At 51.4% G+C, this 26503-nt stretch overlaps 2 protein-coding genes across 15 annotated transcripts in view; both read left to right on the top strand.

Annotated features, from left to right (window-relative positions):
• Positions 1 to 10390, top strand: part of LOC101952396 (zinc finger protein 850-like) — a 58369-nt gene extending 47979 nt beyond the window's left edge. For 8 of the 14 annotated variants that reach the window (XM_065564317.1, XM_065564322.1, XM_065564316.1 and 5 more), the window contains one exon: positions 25 to 5601. In XM_065564317.1, the coding sequence (XP_065420389.1) occupies positions 25 to 3329 (3305 nt within the window). In that variant the 3' untranslated portion in view covers positions 3330 to 5601. Of the gene's footprint in view, positions 1 to 24; positions 5602 to 9007 lie in introns of those variants that run through there. The other 6 variants (XM_065564323.1, XM_065564324.1, XM_065564319.1 and 3 more) reach the window with 2 other exon arrangements.
• The window catches only part of LOC101948742 (zinc finger protein RFP-like), a 1201957-nt gene that overhangs the window by 517694 nt on the left and 657760 nt on the right, over positions 1 to 26503 (top strand). The gene's annotated exons all lie outside the window — the stretch shown is intronic.

Raw genomic sequence — 26503 nt, 5'->3', positions numbered from 1 at the left:
CTGTCTGGATTGTGTCTCTCCCAGCAGGTGCTGAGCGAGGGAGTGAGAATGAGGAGGGGAATCATCATGAGGAAGTTCCTGGGGAAGTGGAACCGCAGGGGACCTTTGTAGGAAGAGCTGAAGGGAATTTTTCCCAGTACTTGGACCAGGCAGAAGCCTGGGGAAGTTGGCACAGGTCAGAGAGGCTTCTGGGACACCACCCAGGGAAGAAAGTGGATGAATCTGTTAACGGTGGGGGAGGAGAGGAGGATCCCACAGCGCCGCAGACAAATGCCAAGAAAGAGCCACCCTGGCACTACCTTCAGTCTCTCGAGTGCGGGAAATGTTTCATATCAAAGACACAAATAATTAGACATCAGTTAAGCCACACAGGGGAGAGACCCCACAACTGCTTGGACTGTGGGAAAAGTTTCACAGAGAGGGCAAACCTTGTTCAACATCACGCAATCCACACAGGAGAAAGACCCCAAAGGTGCTTGGACTGTGGGAAAAGTTTCATACAGAGGTCACACCTTGTGAAACATCAGGCATTACACACAGGAGAAAGACCACACAAGTGCTTGGACTGTGGGAAAAGTTTCATACAGAGGTCACACCTAGTTCGTCATCAGGCAATCCACACAGGAGAAAGACCACACAAGTGCTTGGACTGTGGGAAAAGTTTCATACAGAGGTCACACCTAGTTCGTCATCAGGCAATCCACACAGGAGAGAGACCCCACAAGTGCTTGGACTGTGGGAAAAGGTTCATGAGAAGGTCAAACCTTGTTAAACATCAGGCAATCCACACAGGAGAGAGACCCCACAAGTGCTTGGACTGTGGGAAAAGTTTCATAAGAAAGTCCGACCTTTTTAAACATAAGGCATTACACACAGGAGAAAGACCACACAAGTGCTTGGACTGTGGGAAATGTTTCATACAGAGGTCACACCTAGTTCGTCATCAGTCAATCCACACAGGGGAGAGACCCCACAAGTGCTTGGACTGTGGGAAAAGATTCATAAGAAGGTCAGACCTTGTTAAACATAAGGCATTACACACAGGAGAAAGACCACACAAGTGCTTGGACTGTGGGAAATGTTTCATACAGCTGTCACACCTAGTTCGTCATCAGGCAATCCACACAGGAGAGAGACCCCACAAGTGCTTGGACTGTGGGAAAAGTTTCATGAGAAGGTCAAACCTTGTTAAACATCAGGCAATCCACACAGGAGAGAGACCCCACAAGTGCTTGGACTGTGGGAAAAGTTTCATAAGAAAGTCCGACCTTTTTAAACATAAGGCATTACACACAGGAGAAAGACCACACAAGTGCTTGGACTGTGGGAAATGTTTCCTACAGAGGTCACACCTAGTTTGTCATCAGTCAATCCACACAGGGGAGAGACCCCACAAGTGCTTGGACTGTGGGAAAAGATTCATAAGAAGATCACACCTTGTAGAACATCAGGCAATCCATACAGGAGAAAGACCGCAAAGGTGCTTGGAGTGTGGGAAAAGTTTCATACAGAGGTCACATCTTGTTACACATCAGGCAATGCACACAGGAGAAAGATCCCATAAGTGCTTGGACTGTGGGAAAAGTTTCATAAGAAAGTCAAACCTTGTTAAACATCAGGCATTACACACAGGAGCGAGACCCCACAGGTGCTTGGACTGTGGGAAAAGTTTCATACAGCTGTCACACCTAGTTCGTCATCAGGCAATCCACACAGGAGAGAGACCCCACAAGTGCTTGGACTGTGGGAAAAGTTTCATGAGAAGGTCAAACCTTGTTAAACATCAGGCAATCCACACAGGAGAGAGACCCCACAAGTGCTTGGACTGTGGGAAAAGTTTCATAAGAAAGTCCGACCTTTTTAAACATAGGGCATTACACACAGGAGAAAGACCACACAAGTGCTTGGACTGTGGGAAATGTTTCATAGAGAGGTCACACCTAGTTCGTCATCAGGCAATCCACACAGGGGAGAGACCCCACAAGTGCTTGGACTGTGGGAAAAGTTTCGTAACAAGGTCCGACCTTGTTAAACATAAGGCATTACACACAGGAGAAAGACCACACAAGTGCTTGGACTGTGGGAAATGTTTCATACAGAGGTCACACCTAGTTCGTCATCAGTCAATCCACTCAGGGGAGAGACCCCACAAGTGCCTGGACTGTGGGAAAAGATTCATAAGAAGGTCACACCTTGTTAAACATCAGGCAATCCACACAGGAGAGAGACCCCACAAGTGCTTGGACTGTGGGAAAAGTTTCATAAGAAGGTCCGACCTTGTTAAACATCAGGCATTACACACAGGAGAAAGACCCCACAAGTGCTTGGACTGTGGAAAAAGTTTCATACAGAGGTCACACCTAGTTCGCCATCAGGCATTACACTCAGGAGAGAGACCCCACAAGTGCTTGGACTGTGGGAAAAGTTTCATAGAGCAGTCAAACCTTGTTAAACATCAGGCAATCCACACAGGAGAAAAACCCCACAAGTGCTTGGTCTGTGGGAAAAGTTTTTTACAAAGATCAAACCTTGTTCAACATCAGGCAAACCACACAGAAGAGAGACCCCACAATTGCTTGGAGTGTGGGAAAAGTTTCATAAGAAGGTCACACCTTGTTTATCATCAGACAATCCACAGAGGAGTAAGACCCCACAAGTGCTTGGACTGTGGGAAAGGTTACATACAAAGGTCAGACCTTGTTAAACATCAGGCATTACACACAGGAGAGAGACCCCACAAGTGCTTGGACTGTGGGAAAAGTTTCATAAGAAGGTCAGACCTTGTTAAACATCAGGCATTACACACAGGAGAGAGACCCCACAAGTGCTTGGACTGTGGGAAATGTTTCATAGAGAGGTCAAAGCTTGTTCAACATCAGGCACTCCACACAGGAGAGAGACCCCACAAGTGCTTGGACTGTGGGAAAAGTTTCATGAGAAGGTCAGACCTTGTTAAACATCAGGCATTACACACAGGAGAGAGACCCCACAAATGCTTGGACTGTGGGAAATGTTTCACAGAGAGGTCAAAGCTTGTTCAACATCAGGCATTACACACAGTAGAGAGACCCCACAAGTGCTTGGACTGTGGGAAAAGTTTCATAAGAAGGTCTAACCTTGTTCAACATCAGGCAATCCATACAGGAGAGAGACCCCACAAGTGCTTGGACTGTGGGAAAAGTTTCATAAGAAGGTCATACCTTGTTCAGCATCAGGCAATCCACACAGGAGAGAGACCCCACAAGTGCTTGGACTGCGGAAAGTGTTTCATATGGAGGTCTGACCTTATTAAACATGGAAGAATTCATACAGGATCTAAACTTCTGTGACACGTGGCAAGAAAGGGTTAAGCAAATTGCATGTAATTGACTCAGGGTCAACGTTTAGAGAGAGATTTTAAAAGTGTGTCCACCTTAGATAGCTAGAGTTTGAAATGTAAATGTGTATTTTCAAGGACTTGGAAGAAGAGGGCAAGTCATGTCTGAGTAACCTAATTGCCTTCTATGACGAGATAACTGGCTCTGTGGATGAGGGAAAAGCAGTGGATGTGTTATTCCTTGATTTTAGCAAAGCTTTTATATGATCTCCTACAGAATTCTTGCCAGCAAGTTAAAGAAGTGTGGGCTGGATGAATGGACCATAAGGTGGATAGAAAGCTGGGTACATCAACGGGCTCAACTGGTAGTGATCCATGACTCCATGTCTAGTTGGCAGCCGGTATCAAGAGGAGTGCCCCAAGGGTCGATCCTGGGGCCGGTTTTGTTCAGTATCTTCATTAATGATCTGGAGGATGATGTGGACTGCACCCTCAGCAAGTTTGCAGATGACACTAAACTGGGAGGACTGGTAGATACGCTGGAGGGTAGGGACAGGATACAGAGGGATGTAGACAAATTAGGGGATTGGGCCAAAATAAATCTGATGAGGTTCAACAAGAACAAGTGCAGAATCCTGCACTTAGGATGAAAGAATCCCATTCACTGCTACAGACTAGGGACCAACTGGCTAGGCAGCAGTTCTGCAGAAAAGGACCTAGGAGTTACAGTGGATGAGAAGCTGGATATAAGTCAACAGTGTGCCCTTGTTTCCAAGAAGGCGAACGGCATTTTGGGCTGTATAAGTAGGAACATTGCCAGCAGATCGAGGGACGTGATCGTTCCCCTCTATTCAACATTGGTGAGGCCTCACCTGGAGTATTGTGTTCAGGTTTGGGCCCCAGTCTACAAGAAGGATGTGGAAAAATTGGAAAGAGTCCAGCGGAGGGCAACAAAAATGATTAGGGGGCTGGAGCACATGACTTATGAGGAAAGGCTGAGAGAACGGGGATTGTTTAGTCTACGGAAGAGAAAAATGATGGTATATCTGGTAGCTACTTTCAACTACCTGAAAGGGGGTTCCAAAGAGGATGGATCTAGACTGTTCTCAGTGGTACCAGATGACAGAACAAGGAGTAATGGTCTCCAGTTGCAGTGGGGATAGTTTAGGTTGGATATCAGGAAACACTTTTTCACTAGGAGGGTGGTGAAGCACTGGAATCGGTTACCTGGAGTGGTGGTGGAATCTCCTTTCTTAGAGGTTTTTAAGGTCAGGCTTGACAAAGCCCTGTCTGGGATGGTTTAGTTGGGGAGTGGTCCTGCTTTAAGCAGGGGGTTGGAGTAGATGACCTCCTGAGGTCCCTTCCAACCCTGATATTCTATGATTCTAAGAGGGGTAACTGTAGTAGTCTATGTTTAGCTATCCAAAGTGTTCCTGTATTCTGTTAAATCAGGGATCAATAATTCAGTGATTATGCCCATGTCCCATGCCACTTGCCCAATTCCAGCTCAGTCTCTTTGAATTCGCTGGGGGTAGGGGCTGAAGGATGGAGGGAAAGTTTATAGCTGAAATTTTGCAAGGTTAGTGTTAATCGGATCTGTTCCACTTTCCTGCTCGGACATTTTCTCTGGGGATCCCAGATACGGAAAGGAGCAGGTGTTACTATCTTGACTCCGCATCCCCCTGGTGACTCTCTACACTATCAATTCTCAAAGTGTGGGCAGAGCATCCCAATGGAGGCACAGGAATGTGTCAGGGGAGGCGCGATCAGTGTGGGTTGTTGGGTTTTTTTTTTTTTAAAGAGCACTGGCTTTCAGCACCAGTTGGCTGGGGCTCATGAGGAAGGAACAGGCCTATCTGGGAGGTGGGGATAAATGCTCAGGCTCTCAAACCCAGGTGGAGCAGCAGCACAGAAGTCGGGGTGGCAATGGGGTGATAAGTCTGCTGTGAACAGCGATATTGAGGAATATCACTCTTCACGTAGCCACCCTAACTTCTGTGCTGCTATTGGAGACCTTCAGAGCTGTGCACATCACAAGCGACTACTCTGCCTTTAGAGCTGGGTGGTGATATATGTGCTTTTGAGGGTGGGGGCGTAAATGACCACAGACACCAAGGTGGTGGTGGCAATGAAACACATCTGAGGACCACTGGTCTACACTCTTATGGGCACCACGTTTATAAAATGATAAATCTTCTCCAAAGTATGGCTTGTGAGGTATCATGGGAAAAGTCATCTTCTGCTGAATATTATTGTCCCATTAAAATGTGTCTATCAGCACTGTCCATGGAGCTCTGAGAGTTTGCTGTATGTTTGTTACATGCTGTAAAGCTGGAAAACGCCCACAGACGAGCTCCTCAGAGACAATGTCACCTACACACCAGCTAGGTGCTACGTGGCCAGTAATTGCTCAGCCGGCCATTCATCAGCTGTGGAGCTGGGAACAGGAGAGTTACAATTCTCCGGAAGGACGGCTGCACGCTCACTTAGGCCACAGACTGATTGTCGCCTGCCCCCCGACTGGGGGATGAACCTCAAAGAGGAGAGAGGTATAAAAGCACAAGGGAGAATTGCCTCCATTTTTACCTCTCCTCTCCCATCTTTACAGAAGGCAACAAGATGGCTTGAAAGGCAACAGGGGCCTTGGAGTGGGGAGGATGGACCAGGGCTGGAAGGAAATCCAGGCTGTGTACTAAAAACTATGAACTGCCTGCAACAGCAGGTGGGGTGAGAAAACGTGCTTGCTTCGTATTTTCCTTAGGGCTTGGCTACACTTGCAGATATACAGCGCTGAGAGTTAAACCTGACTTTGTACAGCTGAGTAGGGAAAGCGCTGCAGTCTGTCCACACTGACAGCTGCCCAGCGCACTGTCGTGGCCACATTTGCAGCATTTGCTGCGCCATTGGGAGCGGTAGATTATGGGCAGCTATCCCACAGAGCACTTCTTCCCATTATGGCACCGTGGGTTGGGGGAAGGAGGCGTGGGTGCAGGGGATTCTGGGTCCGGTCCCAACGCCCCGTTATGCATCGCTTCGCATCCCAGAAATCCCTTTGTTTCCATCCACCTTTAGCGCCATCTTTCAACGGTTTCTGTGCAGCGTGATCTGTCTGCGGGAAATGGAGCCCGAACTGGTGAGGCGTATGCTGACTTATCTCATCAGCACGTTACGTTTGGCTGTCGAACTATTCCTTAAGATCCAAAGTGACAGTGAGAGTGAGGAGTCCGACGATGCTATCGAGCCGCGTAACGCGTACAACACAAAATTGCTTGTGTCATCCACGAACATGCTCAGCACCGTGGAACACCGCTTTTGGGCTCGGGAAACAAGCACCGAGTGGTGGGATCACATCGTCATGGATACAACAAGGAGTCTGGTGGCACCTTAAAGACTAACAGATTTATTTGGGCATGAGCTTTCGTGAGTAAAAACCTCACTTCTTCGGATGCATAGAGTGCACTCTATGCATCCGAAGAAGTGAGGTTTTTACTCACGAAAGCTCATGCCCAAATAAATCTGTTAGTCTTTAACGTGCCACCAGACTCCTTGTTGTTTTTGTAGATACAGACTAACACGGCTACCCCCTGATACTTATCGTCATGGATGTCTGGGATGACGAGCAGTGGCTGCAGAACTTTCGAATGGGAAAAGCCACTTTCATGGGACTGTGTGAGGATCTCGCTCCCACCCTGCGGCGCAAGGACACGAGATTGAGAGCTGCCCTGCCAGTGGAGATGCGGGTGGCTATTGCAATCCGGAAGCTGGCAACTCCAGACTGCTACCGGTCGGTCGCAAACCAGTTTGGAGTGGGAAAGTCGACCGTTGGAATCGTGTTGATGCAAGTTTGCAAGGCCATTAATCGCATCCTACTTAGAAGAACTGTGACTCTGGGTAACGTGCAGGAAATAGTGGATGGTTTTGCACAAATGGGGTTCCCTAACTGTGGAGGGGCGATAGATGGGACACACATTCCTATTCTGGGACCCCCACCCCACCTAGGATCCGAGTATGTTAATCGGAAGGGGTATTTCTCTATGGTTCTCCAGGCGCTTGTAGATCACCGTGGGCGTTTCATTGACATTAACACAGGCTGGCCCGGAAAGGTGCATGAAGCACGCATCTTTCGGAACACTTGGCTGTTCAGGAAGATGCAGGCCGGGACTTTTTTCCCAGAGCGGAAGATCACGGTGGGGAAGTCGAAATGCCCATTGTGATCCTTGGCGATCCCGCTTACCCGTTAATGCCATGGCTCATGAAACCCTACACAGGGAGCCTTGACAGCAGCAAGGAACGGTTCAACTACAGGCTGAGCCGGTGCCGAATGACTGTGGAGTGTGCCTTTGGCCATTTAAAGGCCCGCTGACGATCTCTGTATGAGAAGCTGGACTTGGCCGAAAACAGCATCCCCGCGGTTATAACCGCGTGCTGTGCCCTCCATAATATTTGTGAAGGGAAGGGTGAAAGCTTCACTCAGGCATGGACCTCCGAGGTTCAACACCTGGAGGCTGAATTTGCACAGCCAGAGATCAGGGCTATTACAGGGGCCCAGCGCAGGGCTGCAAGGATTAAGGATGCCTTGAGGGAGCAATTTGAGGCTGAAAATTAGCAGTGATATCTGGTGCCCTGCATGGGAGTGAAGTGCAGTAGTTCCAATCTTTAGGAATCAGTGTCTGCTAAGCAGACAAGCAGACTTGCAGTGCCTGTTTATTTCCTGGGCTAAGGAGTCTTTTACCTTATGCAATAATAAAAAATGTTTTCAAAGCAAAAAATGCATTTATTAAAAAGAAAACAAATTTATTTATTGAAAAGAAACAAGGGGGTGGAGTGGGGAACGGTACAATCACAGATTCGCATATGTCCTGTCTGGTGTGCTGTGCAGTGAGTGCTGCACTTCAGGACAGCTATACTGCATGGTGATGGGGGTTGAGTGCAGAGGGTAAGGGTCATGGTTTTCAGAGCTGCGTGGTGAAGATACTGGTGCTGGAGGCAGCGGGTGGTGTGAAAAACACGGAAGTTGGGGAAAGTGGGTTGGAGGTGACAGTGGGGCACAACGGAAAGAGTTTTGGGACAAGGGCTGTCGGGGGAGGGTCACGTTTGCATTTCTGGTACTGCTCCTTCTGCATGGCTACGAGCTCTGGATAGCGTGTGCTTGGCGCTCCAGGATGCTTATGAGACGATCCGTGCTTTGCTGCCAGTGCTCCATGCTTTGCCGCCGGTGCGCTACGTTTTCCTGGCGGATCCTGCTTTCTCTCTCCCTCCAGTTCTGTGCTTTCTCATTCTCTTTAATAGATTGCCGCATCACTTCTTGCAGCATGTCTTTGCTTTTTCGCCGTCTCTTCCTGAGTCTTTGCAGCCTTTGAGCAGGCGATAAGAGGGACGGCTGAGGTCTCAAGGTTGATGCAGCTGTATAGGCAAAATGCAACATTTAACAGAGGCAGCATTGTTTATACCAGACAGAGTAGTGATTCCCCCCGCACTTAAGGAGTAGAAAACACACAGGGTCTACACAATAGCATAATTTTCCCGTCCGAAACAGAGCACACATATCCCACGGGAGCCTCAAAATGGTGAGTAAGGGGGACTGATTGTTTGAGGGCTGGGCTGCACTGTCCTCTGGGTGTCTGTGCCTTGGGGAGAGCCAACAGCTTCAGGGGGCACCTACACTGAACACTGTCCCAACATTTTCCACAGGAGTTCTTCCTGGACGATATCTCGCTGCTGAGGGTGACCTGGGAAGCAAGGGAGGGTCTTCTACTGCAATGCGGCTTCCGCCCTGGCCCATATGCAGCTTGCCTGTGTGCAGCAATGGTCCCCCTGCCCCTCGCGGCACAGTGGCGCGGACACGTTAGCCTGGCTGTGACAAGGACCACGGTGGCTCTCCTGATAAACCTGCGCAAGCGCATTGCACACGTTCTGGATGAGACATCCGAGGACGTTACCGAAGCCGATTACCGTGATGTGATAAACCACATCAATGCACTATTCCGCATCTAGGTATGCATGCCTAACCCTCCTCTCCCAAAGAGCCCGCACGGAAAAAATTCCTTCCCGGAAAAAAACCCGCTTACCGGGAACCTGCCCTTCTGTTTTCCTCCACCAAGTACCGGCCGCTGCGACTGGCTACCTTCCTCCTGGCTCGAGAAGAGCTCCTGGCTGCATGGCTCCAGGGACTCCGGGGTGTCTCCATCCGCCCCACCACCCTCACTCCCATTTTCCTCCTCCTCCTCCCCTCCCCCACCGGCTCTGAAGTGTCCATGGAGATGCTCGGAGTGGAGGTGGGGTTAACCCCAAGTATCGCATCCAGCTCTTTGTAGAATCGGCAGGTCACGGCGGGAGCATCCGAGCAGCCGTTTGTGTCGAGGGCTGCGGTAGGCACTCCACAGCTCCTTCACTTTAATCCTGCACTGCAGGGCATCCCAGTCATGGCCCCTTTCCATCATGTCCTTTCATACCTTCCCGAAGATATCGGAATTCGTATGCTGGAGCGCAGCTGGGACTGGACAGCTTCCTCCCCCCATACACTGGTGAGGTCCAGCAACTTGCCATTGCTCCATGCTGGGGCTCGCTTGGCATTCGCTGATAGCACTCCACACCATGCCGGGCTGAGCAAACAGGAAGGGGATTTTTAAAATTCCCGGGGAATGTAAAGGGTGGGTCACATGATTGGTTACCTGAGGCCAGGGCAATAGAGTTTGAACTGATGACCAGAGTGGCTAGAACAGGCTTTGTGGGATACTGCCGAATACTTCTGGAGGCCAGTCACAGCGCATTGGATGGCCACACTGGCACCGCAGCACTGCAGCAGCAGCGCAATAGACGCTATTCCTCTCGGGGAGGTGGAGTACATGCAGCGCTGCAACCACGGAGATACAGTGCTGCCAGTGTGGATGGGGAGTGAGTTACAGCGCTGCAACTCGCAAGTGTACCAAGGACTTAGATTGGTAAAATTTAGGATTTAAAATGCATGTTTTAATTTTATAGTTTTAACCGGTTCTGACCTTTTACATCTTTCTCTCTTGTAATCCCTGAAAACCCCCTTGCTCCAGTTCATAAACTGGTTTTAGTGTTTTGTCTGGACCTGTGTGTTTTCATTGAAGCGTTTGGGGGATTCGACTGGAGAGAACAAGGCTGTGGCCTAATCCGGCCCCTTTATGGGGACGACCCACTAATTATTGAGTTTGTCCATCACAGTGGACAGACTGAGCAGTCCAAGATGCACATTCCTGGGGTGCAAAGCTGGGAGTAGAAAACTGGTTGATGTTGCTGTGTCGTTTGGTACGTTCCTGAGTGTCTGGCTAGTCGCACTCAGTACAGTGCAGCCAGGAGTGACTTTGAAGGCTGGTGGCTGTGTGGGAGCAGAGCGTGGAGGGGTTTGTTGTTCACACAGGGAAGCAGCAGGGTGGATTTGATTTAAATCACTAGTCAGGAAGACTCAATTTAAGCATGGTTTTCTACATAAAAATGTATTCTTGGTTGTTATAACCTTAATACATATTCTTCACAACCAGGGCCAGTGGAAGGATGTTTTGTGCCCTATGTGAAACTTCCACTTTGCACCCCCCCGTCCCTGAGCCCCCTGCCCTGAGGCACCCTCTCCCCGTGGCAGCTCCCCTCCGCCGCCTTGAGGCGCCCCCCCCCCGTGGCAGCTCCGCCCTAAGGCGTTCCCCTGCGGCAGCTCCCCACCTCCCACCCTGAGCACCACCCCGCCCCAGCTCACCCCTGCCCCGCCTCCTCCACGAGCACACAGTCGCTGCTTCACTTCTCCCACCTCCCAGGCTTGCGTTGCCTAAGCTGATTGGGGAGGAGGTGGGTCGGGGAGTTCCCCTGCATGCCGCCCCACCCCCCTTGCTGCAGGCGGCCCTCTCCGTGCTCCACTGCCCCAGCTCCCTCCGCCTAAATGCCAGCAGCGACTGGGGCGGCCAAAGATCCGGCTGCCACGGTCGCTGCCGAAGAAAATGGCGCCCCCCAAATCCTAGTGTCCTAGCGGTCGCCTAAATGGTTGCACCAGCCGTGTTCACAAATGGAGATTGGTGTAGGTTTCATTTTTAGAAGGTCCACACTGTACATTTGTAAACAGTGATTTATTTTGAAAACGTTTCAGATGAGTTTTACAGCTATATCAGACAATGAATGTTTGTTTGGTTATTTCATTACCAAAGGTAATTGAAGCAGATATTTATGAAGTCATTAGGAGTGAACAATTCAACAGGTTAATCATTAATAGTTGGAGGATTTTCTTGCCATGCTGTATTAGGAGGAGAACATCACCAGACAGACATTTAAATTGTTTTATTTAACTAAAACAACAATGTTCTGTATTCTGGATTTGTTTCTTCAACAGCAAACATATAATATTTTAACAGAAAAGCGAATGTCCCTCTCTTCTCACATTTGTCTCCAGACTTCTCCTCGTCCAGATGTGTTCTGCCTCCAACAGTCTTGTATTCATTGAACGTTTTTTTTTTTTTTTTTGAAACTTTGCAATTTTGGAGAGCTGTAAGGGATTAACTCTGTACACAAATTTGCAGAGGGACAATAGAGGTGAGGTCTGTTATTTATCACCTCTATATTTTAATTTATTTTACAATATTTTTACTGTTAACAAGCATGTTACCTTTGGAGACACAAAGCCACAGTTTGAGAACTGGCAAACTAAGCATCTCTGATGGTATCTTCTAGACTGAGCACTGAGTCCCATTGGGTAAATAGAGAGATTAACCTAAGTAATCTATACAGAAGCCTGTGGAACCCAATACGACTGGGTCCTTAATGCATGAACTAGAGGAACTCATTTACAAAACTTTTTTTAAACATGACATGTCTATATTGTCTCATACTATAGAATTGGAACGTATAATCCCTATTCCATGATGAGAGATCTTTGAGCTATAATGTATCTGAATTAAAACTATCTTTAGATAAAATGGTTTTTGAGGAAAAAAATTATCAAAAAAATCCAATTTAAATAACAAAAATCTGATTTTCTTGATTTTTTTTTAAATCATTGATTTTTATTGACCCTGGGAAGCAGTGTAAAACATGCCCTGGGATGGAGAATTAAGCAGTTCAGCAGTCCAGATTGTACCCTGGGGAATGTCTCACACCCGCTGTCTCCTCGGACCATTGCGCCTTCATCATCCTGAGCCTGAAAGGGAAGCTAAGCAGGACAAACCAAAGAAGAGGAACCAGCCGACATCCTCAACTCCACCGACGTTGGTTTTGGCTAAATCCTGAACTCCCCCTGGAATGGGAGACTTGAGGTTCTGCTGCCAGCCTTCCCCTCATGCATCTGTTTCCTTCCCAATGGTCAGGGGTGAAAGTAACTTAAAGGACTTAGCCCAGGGGTGAGCAAACTTTTTGGCCCGAGGGCCACATGAGGGTTGTAAAATTGTATGGAGGGCGAGGTAGGGAAAACTCTGCCTCCGCAAACAGCCTGGCCCTGCCCCCTATCCACTCCCTCCCACTTCCCACCTCCTGACTGCCCCCCTCAGAATCCCCAACCCCATCCAACCACCCCCACTCCTTGTCTCCTGACCACCCCCTCCGGAGACTCCCCACCCTAACTGCGCCGCCCAAAACCCTCCCGCCCAACCCCCCTTGCTCCCTGTCCCCTGAGAGCCCCAACCCCTATCCATCCCCCTATCCCCTGACGGACCCACGGGACTCCCACTCCCCATCCAACCCCCCCTGCTCCCTGACCGCCCCTCCAGAGACCCACCCGCCCCTAACCACCACCCCGGAACCCCAACCACTATGCAACCCACCCTGCTCCCTGTTCCCTGACTGCCCCCCGGGAGCTGCTGCCACTTATCCCACCCCACGTCCCTGTCTCCCCTACCATGCTACTCAGAGCAGTGTGTCTGGCTCCACACAGATCTAGACACACTGCTCCGCGGAAGCGCACAGCTCCACCCCCAGAGCGCTGCCCACGCGGTCAGACCTTGTTTGTCATCAGGCAATCCACACAGGAGAGAGACCCCACAAGTGCTTGGAATGTGGGAAAACTTTCATACGAAGGACAGACCTTGTTTATCATCAGGCAATCCACACAGGAGAGAGACATCACAAGTGATTGGACTATGGGAAAAGTTTCACATGGAGATCAGCCTAGGTTAAACATCAGAGAATCCACACAGGAGAGAGATCCCAATAAGAGCTTGGATTGTGGGAAAATTTTCAGACAGACATCACACCTCATTAAACATGGGAGAATCCATACAGGATCTAAACTTCTGTGACACATGACAAGAAAGGATTAAGGAACTTGCATGTAATTGACTCAGATCAGGCCTTGTTACACATCAGGCAAGCCAAAGAGGACAGAGACTTTATTAATGCTTGGGATGTGGGAACAGCTTCAGTAACAGCAGAAATCTTAATAATCATTGAAGAATGCACATAGAAGAGAGATGCTATAAATGTCTGGACTGCGGGAATGGTTTCCATTGGAAATCAGCCATTAATAAGAAAAGGGGGAGTCAGATGGCACCTTAAAGACTAACAGATTTATTTCGGCATAAGTTTTTGTGGGTAAAAAAAACAACAACACTTCTTCAGATGCATGGAGTGAAAATTACAGATAGAGGCATAAATATACTGGCCCATGAGGAGAAGGGAGTTACCTTACAAGTGGAGAACCAGTGTTGACAAGGCCAATTCAGTCAGGGTGGATGTGGTCCACTCTCAATGACTGATGAGGAGGGGTCAATACCAAGAGAGGGAAAATTGCTTTTGTAGTGAGCCAGCCACTCCCAGTCCCTATTGAGGCCCAAATTGACCGTGTTAAGTTGCAAATGAATTGTAGCTCTGCAGTTTCTCTCTGAAGTCTGTTTCTGAAGTTTTTTGGTTGAAGGATGGCTACTTTTAAATCTGTTATTGAATGTCCAGGGAGATTGAAGTGTTCTCCTACTGGCTTTTGTATGTTACCAATCCTGATTTGTGTCCATTTATTCTTTTACGTAGAGACTGTCCGGTTTGGCCAATGTACATGGCAGAGGGGCATTGCTGGCACATGATGACATATATTACGTTAGTAGATGTGCACCTGAATGTGCCCCTGATAGTGTGGCTGATATGGTTTGGTCCTGTGATGGTGTCGCTAGAGTAGATAGGGGGACAGAGTTGGCAACGGGGTTTGTTGCAGGGATTGGTTCCTGGGTTAGTGTTTCTGTGGTGTGGTGTGTAGTTGCTGGTGAGTATTTGCTTCAGATTAGGGGCTGTCTGTAAGCGAGGACTGGTCTGCCTCCCATGATCTGGATGGAAGCTGGAGGCAGGTAGGTAAACTTTGCGGTCAGTAGGTTTCCGGTATAGGGTGGTGTTTATGTGACCATCACTTATTTGCTGTGGTGTCCAGGATCTCTTGTGTGGACTAGTCCAGGCTGAGGTGGATGGTGGGGTGGAAATCGTTGAAATCCTGGTGGAATTCTTCAAGGGCCTCCTTCCCATGGGTCCATATGATGAAGATGTCATCATTGTAGCGCAAGTAGAGGAGGGGGCTCTAAGGGATGAGAGCCGAGGAAGCGTTGTTCTAAGTTGGCCATAAAATGTTGGCATGCTGTGGGGCCATATGGATACCCGCTGACTTGAAGGTATAAGTTGTCCCCAAATCTGAAATGGTTGTGGGTGAGGACAAAGTCACAAAGCTCAGCCAGCAGGTGTGCTGTGGCCTCATCAGGGATACCGTTCCTGGCAGTTTGTAGCCCCCCTTCGAGCCTGACAAATTCAAAAATTGTCAGGCCCGTTACGCAATTTGCGATCAAGCTGGAGGGACAGATACTGGGTTTTCTTATGGACAGCAGAGCTTTTGATCATAGCATTACACAGACATTTGGCACATTGTATCATTGTCCAAATAACACACAGAAAAAAAGAAAGAAAAGAATCCATTTAACAATTGTTCGAAAGAGTCCCGTAAACCATGACCCAAGGTCTAGAAGCAGGTTCTCAAAACTAAAGGTGTGATCAAGAGATACAGCATGGAAAACAACAGCAGCATTCTTAATGGCTTGTAAATCCTGCTCAATTAAGCCAGAATGATTAACATAGAAACAATATTTTTCCCCGATGCGAGCACAAGTTCCCCCCTAATTGGTTCATATGCTTGGAAGGAGCATTGAGAATGTTTGCACTTCCACCCAGAAAGTTTCCAAGTATGTCTCCATGGCCACAGATCAGATGGTACTCCTGATGTGTCTGTAAGGGCAGTGGGCCAAGCCTGATGCTCTAGATCATTCCGAATGGCCATTAGCTGGTCATTCAGGAAATCCTGAATTTCTGAACATGCTAGATCCCACTGCAATGCCTTCCCAGCCTCAGTGATATTCAATACCGTTTCTGTCAGCAACTTCTGGGTCATAGAACTAAGGGCGGAGATAATCTGTAACTCACCAATTCCAGCCTGTACCTGGGTTAGCTGTGCCCCAATTTCTCATCATGTTTTGGTTCTTAAAAATATTCCAAACTGCTGCTGCACTATTGGCCCCATCTCATAGGGATCCGGTCAAGTCACTTTTCTTTCTAGAGGAAATAACTCAAGCCCTCTGTTGTGCTAATCTAATGGCAGCCCCCTGTGAGCAATTTGGGTATGTAGAGGTGATCTGGAAATTGGATACGGGTAATGAAAATTTAACAGTCCCTAGTGTAGTGTTAATCACAGTTCATTGATATCCTAATACATTTCTTTTTGGTGTAGTACTATACCACATTCCCAAGCATGGGTCCCACAAGTTTCTTCCTGCCAGTGTATAATTCTTTGTTTCTTCACCAGGGTCAGTTCTTAATGTCTCTTGTAGGCAGGAATCCCTGGACTTTGGTGGTTCCAATGAAGCAAGTGTTCCTTCTTCTCTTTTCCTGAAACAGTCATGGTTCAGCATTATACAGGGGAGAGGTTACTAGCTCATCACCCTGTAATGGTTTTGCATCTTCTAAAAAAATTCAAAGGCACAGTAGGTCTGTCAGTGGACAAGGGAGAGGTTACTAGCACTTCACCTTGTCTTTTTTTCCTTTTTCCTGCTGTCCAGAAGACACAGCAGAGCTAGAAGGAGAAATAGGCTTATCAGTCGGAGAGCCCTCCCGAGGTGGAGGGGTCTTTTTACAGTGAGAAGCATGGGTCCAGGTAGGCAGTCCTTGGCACTTCACAGCAGTGTTGGTGGTTAACAGCACTTGGAAAGGGCCTTTCCAGCATGGAGCCAAAGCAGTCTTTTGTTGATGGACTTTACATAGACTCAGTCTCCTTGTTTCAATGAACAGCAGGGCTGCTAGGGTCTTTGGGTAGCACTTCTTTTATCTGTGAGAAAAGAAACCTAACACATTTCATTAATGCCTGGCAGTGTTTTGCAGATCTCATAGTTGCTTGGGCACATTCAGGCCCCCCTGTTCTTGGCTGTCAGCCAAGTCTTAGCTGTGGGCAGTGTCCTGGGATGGGGCCAGCATCTTATCTTTGGACTGAGCTTGCTAGCTATTTTTTTCCAGTTAACTCGTTCTGTTCTTTTTCCTTCTCCCCTTCTTGGGTTCTTTTAACCTACAAAGGAAACTTCCAGTCTTCATTCATACACCTTTTCCCAACAATGAACACATACACATTGCCATTATACAGTACATTAGTCTTATTATTCAATGTATGCCATATACACCCTTCCAGTAAAATAACTTTATTACAGAGCTTTGGAGCAACAAACCAGGACAAGCACACCCACTTTTGAGGAGTCCACTTGGTACAATCTCTGGTGTCCAATAGCTTTCCTCCCTTCCCAGCCCTCTGGCTAGAAATCTGAGGTTGCCAGAAGGATCCCATGGGCAATATGGGGAATGGGTTAACCTTCCATGTCCTTGCTTCCAAAGACTGTTGGTATGCAAATTTTAACAACAATTTTGGCCATAGAACACAAAAATAATTCCTATTGTGCCAGTAAATGCATGGTACGTTGAATGCTATTCAGCTGGCATCCATTTTCTCTGATGATCTGAAAGACATAAGAACAGAGGTCTACCCCTTCTGGGCAGTCAGTCATTGCTTAAAATATTTCCTTTATATACACATACTCTTGTTGATTTAAGGCAAAACAGAATTACCCCATATTTCCTTGTATTTGTTTCATAGGCAGCCCAGGTTTCAGTGGCTTCTACCTTATTTGTTAGAAAATTGCATTAATACAGATGCTTTCTGGCTTGCTTCCAGATCCAAAGCTATCCACAGCTTAAAGATTCTTACTTAAAAATAAAAGGACACAATTAACTTTCCCAGACTTTTGATTGCCTTTTGTTGTACTTAAAGTACTGCACAGGATCTTTTCAGGGGGAATAAGGCAGAACGCCACATTTATTAGTAATACATGTATTCATTAACACTGTATTATATTCATATAATATATTACACTTACACTCACACACAGACACAAACACACTCCGTACCGCATGGCCCCACAATATGCCAACATTTTTATGGCTGACTTAGAACAACGCTTCCTTAGCTCTCGTCCCCTAACGCCCCTACTCTACTTGCGCTACATTGATGACATCTTCATCATCTGGACCCATGGAAAAGAAGCCCTTGAGGAATTTCACCATGATTTCAATAATTTCCATCCCACCATCAACCTCAGCCTAGATCAATCCACACAAGCGGTCCATTTCCTGGACACTACTGTGCTAATAAGCGATGGTCACACAAATACCACCCTATATCGGAAACCTACTGACCGCTACACTTACCTACATGCCTCCAGCTTCCATCCAGGACACACCACACGATCCATTGTCTACAGCCAAGCCCTAAGGTATAACCGCATTTGCTCCAATCCCTCGGATAGAGACAAGCACCTACAAGATCTCTATCAAGCATTCTTAAAACTACAGTACCCACCTGCTGAAGTGAAAAAACAGATTGACAGAGCCAGACGAGTACCCAGAAGACACCTCCTACAAGACAGGCCCAACAAAGAAAATAACAGAACACCACTAGCTGTCACCTTCAGCCCCCAACTAAAACCTCTCCAGCGCATCATCAGAGATCTACAACCTATCCTGAAAGATGATCCTTTACTCTCACAGATCTTGGGAGACAGACCTGTCCTCGCTTACAGACAACCCCCCAACCTAAAGCAAATACTCACCAGCAACCATACATCACTGGACAAAACCACTAACCCAGGAACCTATCCTTGTAACAAACCCCGATGCCAACTCTGTCCACATATCTATTCAAGTGACATCATCATAGGACCTAATCACATCAGCCATACCATCAGGGGCTCGTTCACCTGCACATCTACCAATGTGATATATGCCATCATGTGCCAGCAATGCCCCTCTGCCATGTACATTGGCCAAACCGGACAGTCTCTACGCAAAAGAATTAATGGACACGAATCTGACATCAGGAATCAAAATACTCAAAAACCAGTGGGAGAACACTTTAACCTGTCTGGTCATTCAGTGACAGACCTGCGGGTGGCTATATTACAACAGAAAAACTTCAAAAACAGACTCCAACGAGAGACTGCTGAGCTAGAATTGATATGCAAACTAGACACAATCAACTCCGGTTTGAATAAGGACTGGGAATGGCTGAGCCATTACAAACATTGAATCTATCTCCCCTTGTAAGTATTCTCACACTTCTTATCAAACTGTCTGTACTAGGCTAGCTTGATTATCACTTCAAAAGTTTTTTTTCTCTTAATTAATTGGCCTCTCAGAGTTGGTAAGACAACTCCCACCTGTTTATGCTCTCTGTATGTGTGTATATATATTTCCTCAATATATGTTCCATTTTATATGCATCCGAAGAAGTGGGCTGTAGTCCACGAAAGCTTATGCTCTAATAAATCTGTTAGTCTCTAAGGTGCCACAAGTACTCCTGCTCTTCTTTTTGCGGATACAGACTAACACGGCTGCTACTCTGATTAACACTCCGTCTTGTTGTTACCAATTAGTTGCTCCCCTTAACTTCACTGGCCAAGTGAGTTAGATGGGGGAGGGGGTGGAGCCAGGCTTCTGCCGATCCGGATCAATGCTCCCATGTTGACAAGACGAGACCTGGGGTCCTCTGCAAGACACCTCACTTTTATAGCAGCTTTCCTCTTATGCAAATCTATACCAGATTCAAACTCTGTGTCTGTGTCCATTGGTCCTTTGTGCTGCTTTCTTTTGAGTGTTGTCCCAATGCTGCAAAGAGGGTGTTTCCAAAAGAAGGTGCTTGCTTCTAACCCCCGAGGCCGTCGGTATGTCTGCTTGTCTTTAATGAGCCCACTTGACACGTTTTATTGTCCTTGGGTCTGGCTCCCAGCCCCCCTCCAACAGTTGAGGCTGTCTGGAGGTGCTGCCTTCCATGCCTTGCTCATCCACACCTCATTCATTCAACAGGGCAATTGATTAAGAGTGGGGGGGGGGGGAGAGCTCTTGTTCTACTGCTAGCAAAAAGAAATTTTTCTTCTATCTTATTCTATCCTTAGGGTTTATAATATTATACCAAGGGCAATGCAAAGTTTCTAAATGAGGCTTTGATACAAAGTCCCATGAAAACAGAGGTCACACATGGGTAGACCCACCACAAGGTTATATGAAGAGGCACAATGTAAAGTCATATGAAAATTATCAGAGATTGATCTACACTTTTACTTCTAACTCCTGCTTTCAAACACCCAGTGATCTGAAAAAGACAACACAACCTATATTGGTAGGTTTGCATTTCTTTTACCTCTGCTACAATATACACTGCACATGTTCTGGGGAAAATGCACCTCCTCTCCACAATTCAATTTCCACAACACTAGCCACATCAATTTTCTACACAAGGTGTAACTCTTTCTTTTTGAACACCGGGTAAAAACCATTTACTTAACATATAATTCAAAGGGCTATCCTCAGAGGGTTTTACCAGAGACCCACCCATCTGCCTGCTGACACTCTAACAGAGAATTACACAGAGAACAGAGGGAATTATGGCCTAATAGGATCCTATTACAGGAATTTCTACTAATACTGACCGCTACAGGGGACGGGACAGAAGGATCCCAATTCGACCTCAAGGCTTCATCGCACGCGATGGCTTCCACTCTGAGGAATTACGAATGGGAGGCTCAGTTCCATCCACACACCTAACGCCCAAATGTATAAGACAGAAATTCATTAACCGGTTAACCAAAACCAAACCAAACCAAACCAAACCAAAACCAGAACCAGATAGTGTCTCCTTATCCTATTAGGACTCACCTTATTGGAATACGAACCCCAGGGGCTGCGGTGAAGCAGAGAAAAGGGGTGAAACACCCCATTGGAGCCATTCCCAGTTCGCCGCAGCCGTCCGGAGTCCAATGTCCGAGCTAGGAGAGTCCCGACGGTGTCGCCAGTAACTGTTACCGAAATATCGGGTCCACCTAGCTGAGAGCCAATAACAGCCAGACAGGGATAAGGAAGAGTTGCTTTATTCTGCAGAAGAAAGGAGAGCTTTGCACCTTGGTACAAAAACTCTGTCTTACACACATTTTACAGATCCTTTATACACATTCAGACCACGGTCCTTGCAGTGTTAACACTTGATTGGTGGTGGTCAGACCCGTGCTTTTGCTATCTGGTCGGTGAAAACCAGCTTGGGACCAGCTCCAACTGCCTTAAGGCATTGAAGGGAAGACAGTTGAAAAGTTCAGGCTACTGTGTACTTGAAGTGTCTGCTTCCCCCTAATGGCCACTGGTTGACATAAAGGCTGCTCTGTTAAGGGGGGGGGGGGAAGGGTCACTAGTAACTTTCACAATAGCTAGGAATGCTGCTAGCATAGGGTCTGAGGAGAGAGTCCACGTAGCCAGATAATCCTGCTGTAAGAGTGCCAACGCCTGAGATAATGGGGCGTCCAGGATTTCCAGGTTTATGGATCTTGGGTAGCAGATAGAATACCCCTGGTCAGAGCTCTAGGGGTGTGTCTACGTAGATTTGTTCCCGTGCTATAGCAGGGAGTTTCTTGAGCAGTTGGTGTAGTTTCTTTTGGTACGTCTCAGTGGGATCGGAGGATAGTGGCCTGTAGAAAGTGGTGTTGGAGAGTTGCTTGGCAGCCTCCTGTTCATAATCCAACCTGTTCATGATGACTGCAGCACCTGAGCCTGTGTAAGTCTGTGGAAGCACTCTGTGTAGAAGTCCACTCTGTCATTTCGACCGTCAGAAGGAGTCCACGCAGAATTCTTCTTCTCGTATTGTTGATAGGAGGTGTGATCGGCGTCGGCCCACCTACCCGCTAGGGGGCGGTGGGGAGCTACGAGGTCACTGGCCGGCCTGGGTCACGCCTCCGTCAGTGGGGAATTAGCGGCGGGGCAGCAGCCAGCCAGGGTCTGTAGCGCGCCCCTCAGGCAGGGGAGCGCCGGCAAAGGTTAATAGCGCGCCCCTCAGACAGGGGAGCGCCGGCAAAGGTCAGTAGCGCGCCCCTCAGGCAGGGGAGCGCCGGCAAAGGTCCCGGCGTGGCTCAGCCGGGTAGGGGAACGCAGGCCCGCCCTACACCACTGCGCTCCAGCCCAGGGCCCCGACAGTGGCAGAACGAGGGTCCCACCACTGGGTCAGCGGGGTCGTCCCGCTACATAGACTTACCACTGTGCAGCTCTGTCCCTGGGCTACTTCCTACCCGATTGCTCGCCCGAATCCCTCTGGTCCCGTGAGTGTGTCGGGGTAGTCCGCTGTTGGCAGCTCCGGCTCCCCCTCAGGCTCAGGCTCCTCCAGCTCCTCTGGGTACTCGGCAGCAGGCAGTCCTGGCAGCCCCAGTCCGTCCTCCAGGTGAGGTTTCCACGGGTCCAGGGCCTCCCCTGGTGTGGCAGCAGGCTCTGAAGGGAGCAGCCCACGGTCTGGGTCTGCCTCCCTCCCTGGTGCTGCCCTAACTGAGCTAAGGGCCCCGCCCTTTATACTTCCTGTTCCAGCCCTCCCCTTCCGGGGGGTGGAGCGAGCTTGGGCTGGCCCCGCCCACTCAGGCTGAGAGAAAGGCACTTTACCCTCAGGTTCGGAGGGAAGCCACCCTGGCTCCCTACAGGGAGGGATTGGTTGCTGGAGCTCTCTCTGCTCCCTTCTCCCTCCGTCTTTCCCTGGCCCTCTCCTGCCGCTGCTGCTGCTCTCCTTGCTGCTGCCGCTGCCGCTGCTGCTGCGTGAGTGAGTGAGTGAATGCGGAGGGGGGGGCCTTGCCGGCTTGCCCCCCCCTCGCCCTCGCCTCCGGAGGGAGAAGCACCGGCCCCCCAACACCAACACCGATACCATCTGGGGGCCCACCTGCCTGCTTGCTTGCCTGCCTGGCCGGTTGCCCGGCCGGCTGACTGCCACTCGCTGCTGCTGTTGTTCCTGTGTGGGAGCCGCTGCCTCCGTCGCGGAGAGCGAAGAGACTGCGTCCCTGGTTCGAGAGATTGTGGAGGGGGTTGTTTGAGAACTGTGTTTCGAGTGACTTTGCCATCTTTACTCCTGGGGTGGTGGTGCCCCCGGTCGCGTTAGGAGTGCGGACGGACCTGAGCCTCTCGCTCGTGATTCCTCGGAGTGGAAGCCGTCGCTTGCCAGAAAACTCCGAGGTCGACTTGGGAGCCTGCTGTCCCGTCCCCCGTAGCGGACTGTTGAAGGGAGCGCGGGGGGGGGGTGCGGTGCCCCCCCCTTCGTCCATCTGCTCCCCCTTTGCCACCACCCCCACCGCCGACAGCTGCCGACGACCCCTCCACCGCCCCGCGTGCCACCTGGACCTGCTTTTCGCCCCTCGGCGGGGCTGTTTGCTCCCCCCGCCTCTTCCATCATCCGGGACTGTTTACTTGCAGCAGTGAACGGCAGAGCCTGCGCTTCGCGAGCGCTGTGGGTGCACCTTTTCCCCCGCCCTGGACTTCTCCTGCCCCCCAACTGCGTTTAGCTGGTGGGGTCCCCTCCCTGTAGCCCCCTTTGTATTGGTTGGCCCTACCCTACCCCCCCTCCTTTTGAGCCCCTTCGGTTTATTTATTTATTTATTTATTTTTTTTGTGCCCATTCCCCCCCCCCCTCGGTTCCTAGCCTGCTGGCTGTGTTCCCGGCCCTGTCCTTGGGCTGCGGCTGGCTGGAGTTTTTCCTCCTACCCCTCCTTGTCCTTGGGCTGCAGCTGGCTGGACATTCCATTCTGTTTCTGAGCCGCTGCTCCGGTGCGCCCCCCCCCTTCGCCCCCCCGCGCGCGCTTGTGCCCCCGTTTTGTTGCCCCCCCTCTTTGCACTGTTCACCCCCCCCCCTTTACTGTTGTTGTAGTCCCCCCCCGCCCCAGTGCAGCCGGGGGAGCCGGCTTTCTTTTTTTGGCACTTGTGCCCCGCCCCTCTCTTTTCGCTCCTGTGTGCCCTCTCCATTGGCACCCTCCTCCCCAGCCTGCAGCCTAGCGGGGAGGAGTGGTTGCTTTTTCCTCGTTCCCCCATTACCCACCCCGGGGGCGCCCTCCTCCCCTTCCTGTAGCTTTCTAGGAGGGAGTGGTTAGCCCCCTCCCCCTTCTTCCCCGCTTTCCCTGGCCCGTTTGCTGGACCCTCCTCCTCTGTCCTTTGCTTAGAGGGGCGGAGCAGCTGCAGGTTGTAATGGCAGGGGACTCTGCCCCTGTCCCTTCCCCTGCCCCTGCCCCTGAACCCCCGTCCGCCCCAGTGGCCGGCCCCTCGGCTGGCCCTGTCCTGGACACCGCCGCTGCCACGGCTGCCCTCCACCGGCAGGAAGGGCCAAGGGAGGAAGAAGGGCAAGGGCCCCGCCCGTGGAGCCAAGCCTCCTGCGGGCGGGGCTGCAATTCCCGCCGCGGCCCCAACACCGGCCGCGGCCCCTCCCTCTCCTGCCGTCCCTTCCACCAGCTCTGGTGGCGCTCCACCTCCGGCCCCCAGAGCATACGCCCAGGTGGCCGCCGCCTCTTTGCGTGCCGCCACGCCGTCCGCCCCGACCACCGCCTCCGGACCCATCCCTGGTGACCGCGGCCCCTTCCCCTCGCTGACGAGGAGGCACGGCGTCCGTTGCCACTTGGTGCCTGCCTCTCCCCACATTGAAACGTATGTGCGGGCGTTGGCGAGGGTGGTGGGGCCTACGGCCATCGTGGCGGCCTCCAAAATGTATGGGAAGGCCGTGTTCTTCCTGGCATCGGAGGCCGCCGCGCAGGAGGCGGTGGAAAGAGGCCTGGCGGTGGGGGGCGTGTTTGTCCCCTTGGAGCCCCTGGAGGACCTGGGCGTACGGGTGCTCTTGACCTCCGTCCCGCCCTACCTCCCCAACGCCGCTCTGTTGCCTGCCCTCTCCACCCTGGGGAAGCCCATTTCCATTCTGAGCCCTCTCTCGTTGGGCTGTAAGGACCCCGCCCTCCGGCACATCCTGTCTTTCCGCCGGCAGGTCCAGCTCCAGCTGCCGCCGGCGGCGGGTGCCAGAGTGGCGCTCGAGGGGTCCTTCCTGGTGCCCTACCGGGGGGCCCATTATCGGGTCCACTATTCGACGGGGGAGGCCCGGTGCTTCCTCTGCCGGGCGCAGGGGCATGTCCGGAGGGACTGTCCCCTGGCCCGGCCTGGAGGGGCGTCCGAGACCCCCGGGGCCCGGGAGGGTGCCGGCCCTGTCATCGTCGGCAACCCTAGCGGTTCGGACACTGCTGCTGCCGCCGCCCCTCCTCCTTCTGCCGCGGTTCCCGCTCTGGCCGCGGAGACGGCCGAGCAGGCGGGCCTTGCCGTCGCCGACCCTGGATCGGCGGGGCATGTGGAGGAGGGGGCGGGGCGGCTTCCGCCGGCCACGGGGAAGGGCCCGCCCCAGGGGGAGGTTTCCCTCCCCCCTGCTGTCCCTCCGCCCCTGCCGCCCCGAGCCCCGAAGCCATCGCCCTTGCCCTCTGGCCCCGCCCCTGCTGACCGGCCCTCCACCTCCTCTTCCACCTTGGGGGGCTGGGTGACCGTCCGGGGGAAGCGTGGTGCCCGCAGGTCGCGGGCTCTCTCCCTCCCCTCTGATGAGGAGGGAGAGCAGGCCCCCCGAAAGATGCCGCGGGGGGCCGACGTTGTTAGTTCTGTTTCCGCGCCCCCGGACGGTGCCCAGCAGGAGGTGCCGGCCATGGAGACCGTGGATGCCGTGGCAGTGGCTGGGGAAACTTCTGTCCCTTTTGTTGGGCCCACGCCTGAGGAGGCTTCAGCAGCGGTTCTCCCAGCCCTTGCTCCGTCTGTGCCCCCCGCCACCGCCGCCGATGCCGAGGCGGCCTTTGTCCCTGTGACTGGCGGGGAGGTGGCCGGGGCCGAGGGGACCGCTTTCGCCTCCATTTTCGATGAGATCGAGGCCCTGGGTCTGACCCCGGTTACCCAGGGGGAGGATGACCCTCCGCAAGCGGGCCCCGATCCGGGTGCTGGCTTAGTCCCGCCCCCTTCTCCTGCTCCCGGTTCCTCGCCCCACTCTGCCGCTCCCGACTTAGTCCTGGGAGAACCCTTAGCCCTACCTGCCAGCCCGGCCGCGACTACCGTCTCGTGCACGGCCGCCGAGCCCCTCGGGGCGACAGCCGTTGCTGAGCGGCCGGTTCCTGCCCCCGATCCTACCCCTTCCATCGTTCCTGCCCCTGAGGCTTCCCCTGTCCCTGCTGCCTCCGTCCCCTCGGATGCTGACCTTGGCCGAGGGGAGCCGCAGTCTAGCGGCTTGGCAGCGGGCGATGAGGAGCCCGTTCCCGCTCCCGTCCCTGATCCTGTCCCCTCTCCTGCCCAAGTCCCTGTTCCCGCCTCGAGCCCCGCCCCTACTCCCGCCTTTGCCCCAGATCCTGTCCCTGAGGTGTCTCTTTCTGCCACCTCTGGTGTTACTGCCGCCCCCGGGGTTGTCGCATTTCCGTTGCCTGCAGACAACCCTCAGGGGGCGGTTTTCGTGTCTCCCCTTCCTGCCACTGTGGGGGCTGTGTTGTTCCCTCAGCCTCCCTCTCCTTTGCCGGGGATGGGGACGGGCTGCCCGGCGCAGCAGCGCCGGAACTCGGCCCCTTGTATGTCCGTCACTGTGGGCTGCGAGGACCCTTCAGGGGCCCCGCCGGAGGATGGCGGCGGCTTGGCCGCTGCCTCCCCCTCCGCGCTGCAGGATGAGCTGCGCCTCTTTCTATCGGATTCCCGTGGTTCCCAGGGTAAGGTGCAGCTCGCCCTTCAGCGCTGGGGGGACTTCCATCTCGTCCTCTGGGCCGTGCAGGCGCTTTTGGGGGAGGGGCGGGGGTCCGGTCGGCGGGACATCGTGGCCTATCGGCGGGCCCGCAGATTCCGCGACTCCCT

Source organism: Chrysemys picta, chromosome 12 (genome assembly GCF_011386835.1).
Source record: "Chrysemys picta bellii isolate R12L10 chromosome 12, ASM1138683v2, whole genome shotgun sequence".
Lineage (NCBI taxonomy): Eukaryota > Metazoa > Chordata > Testudines > Emydidae > Chrysemys > Chrysemys picta.
This window is presented reverse-complemented; position numbering and strand designations above follow the sequence as displayed.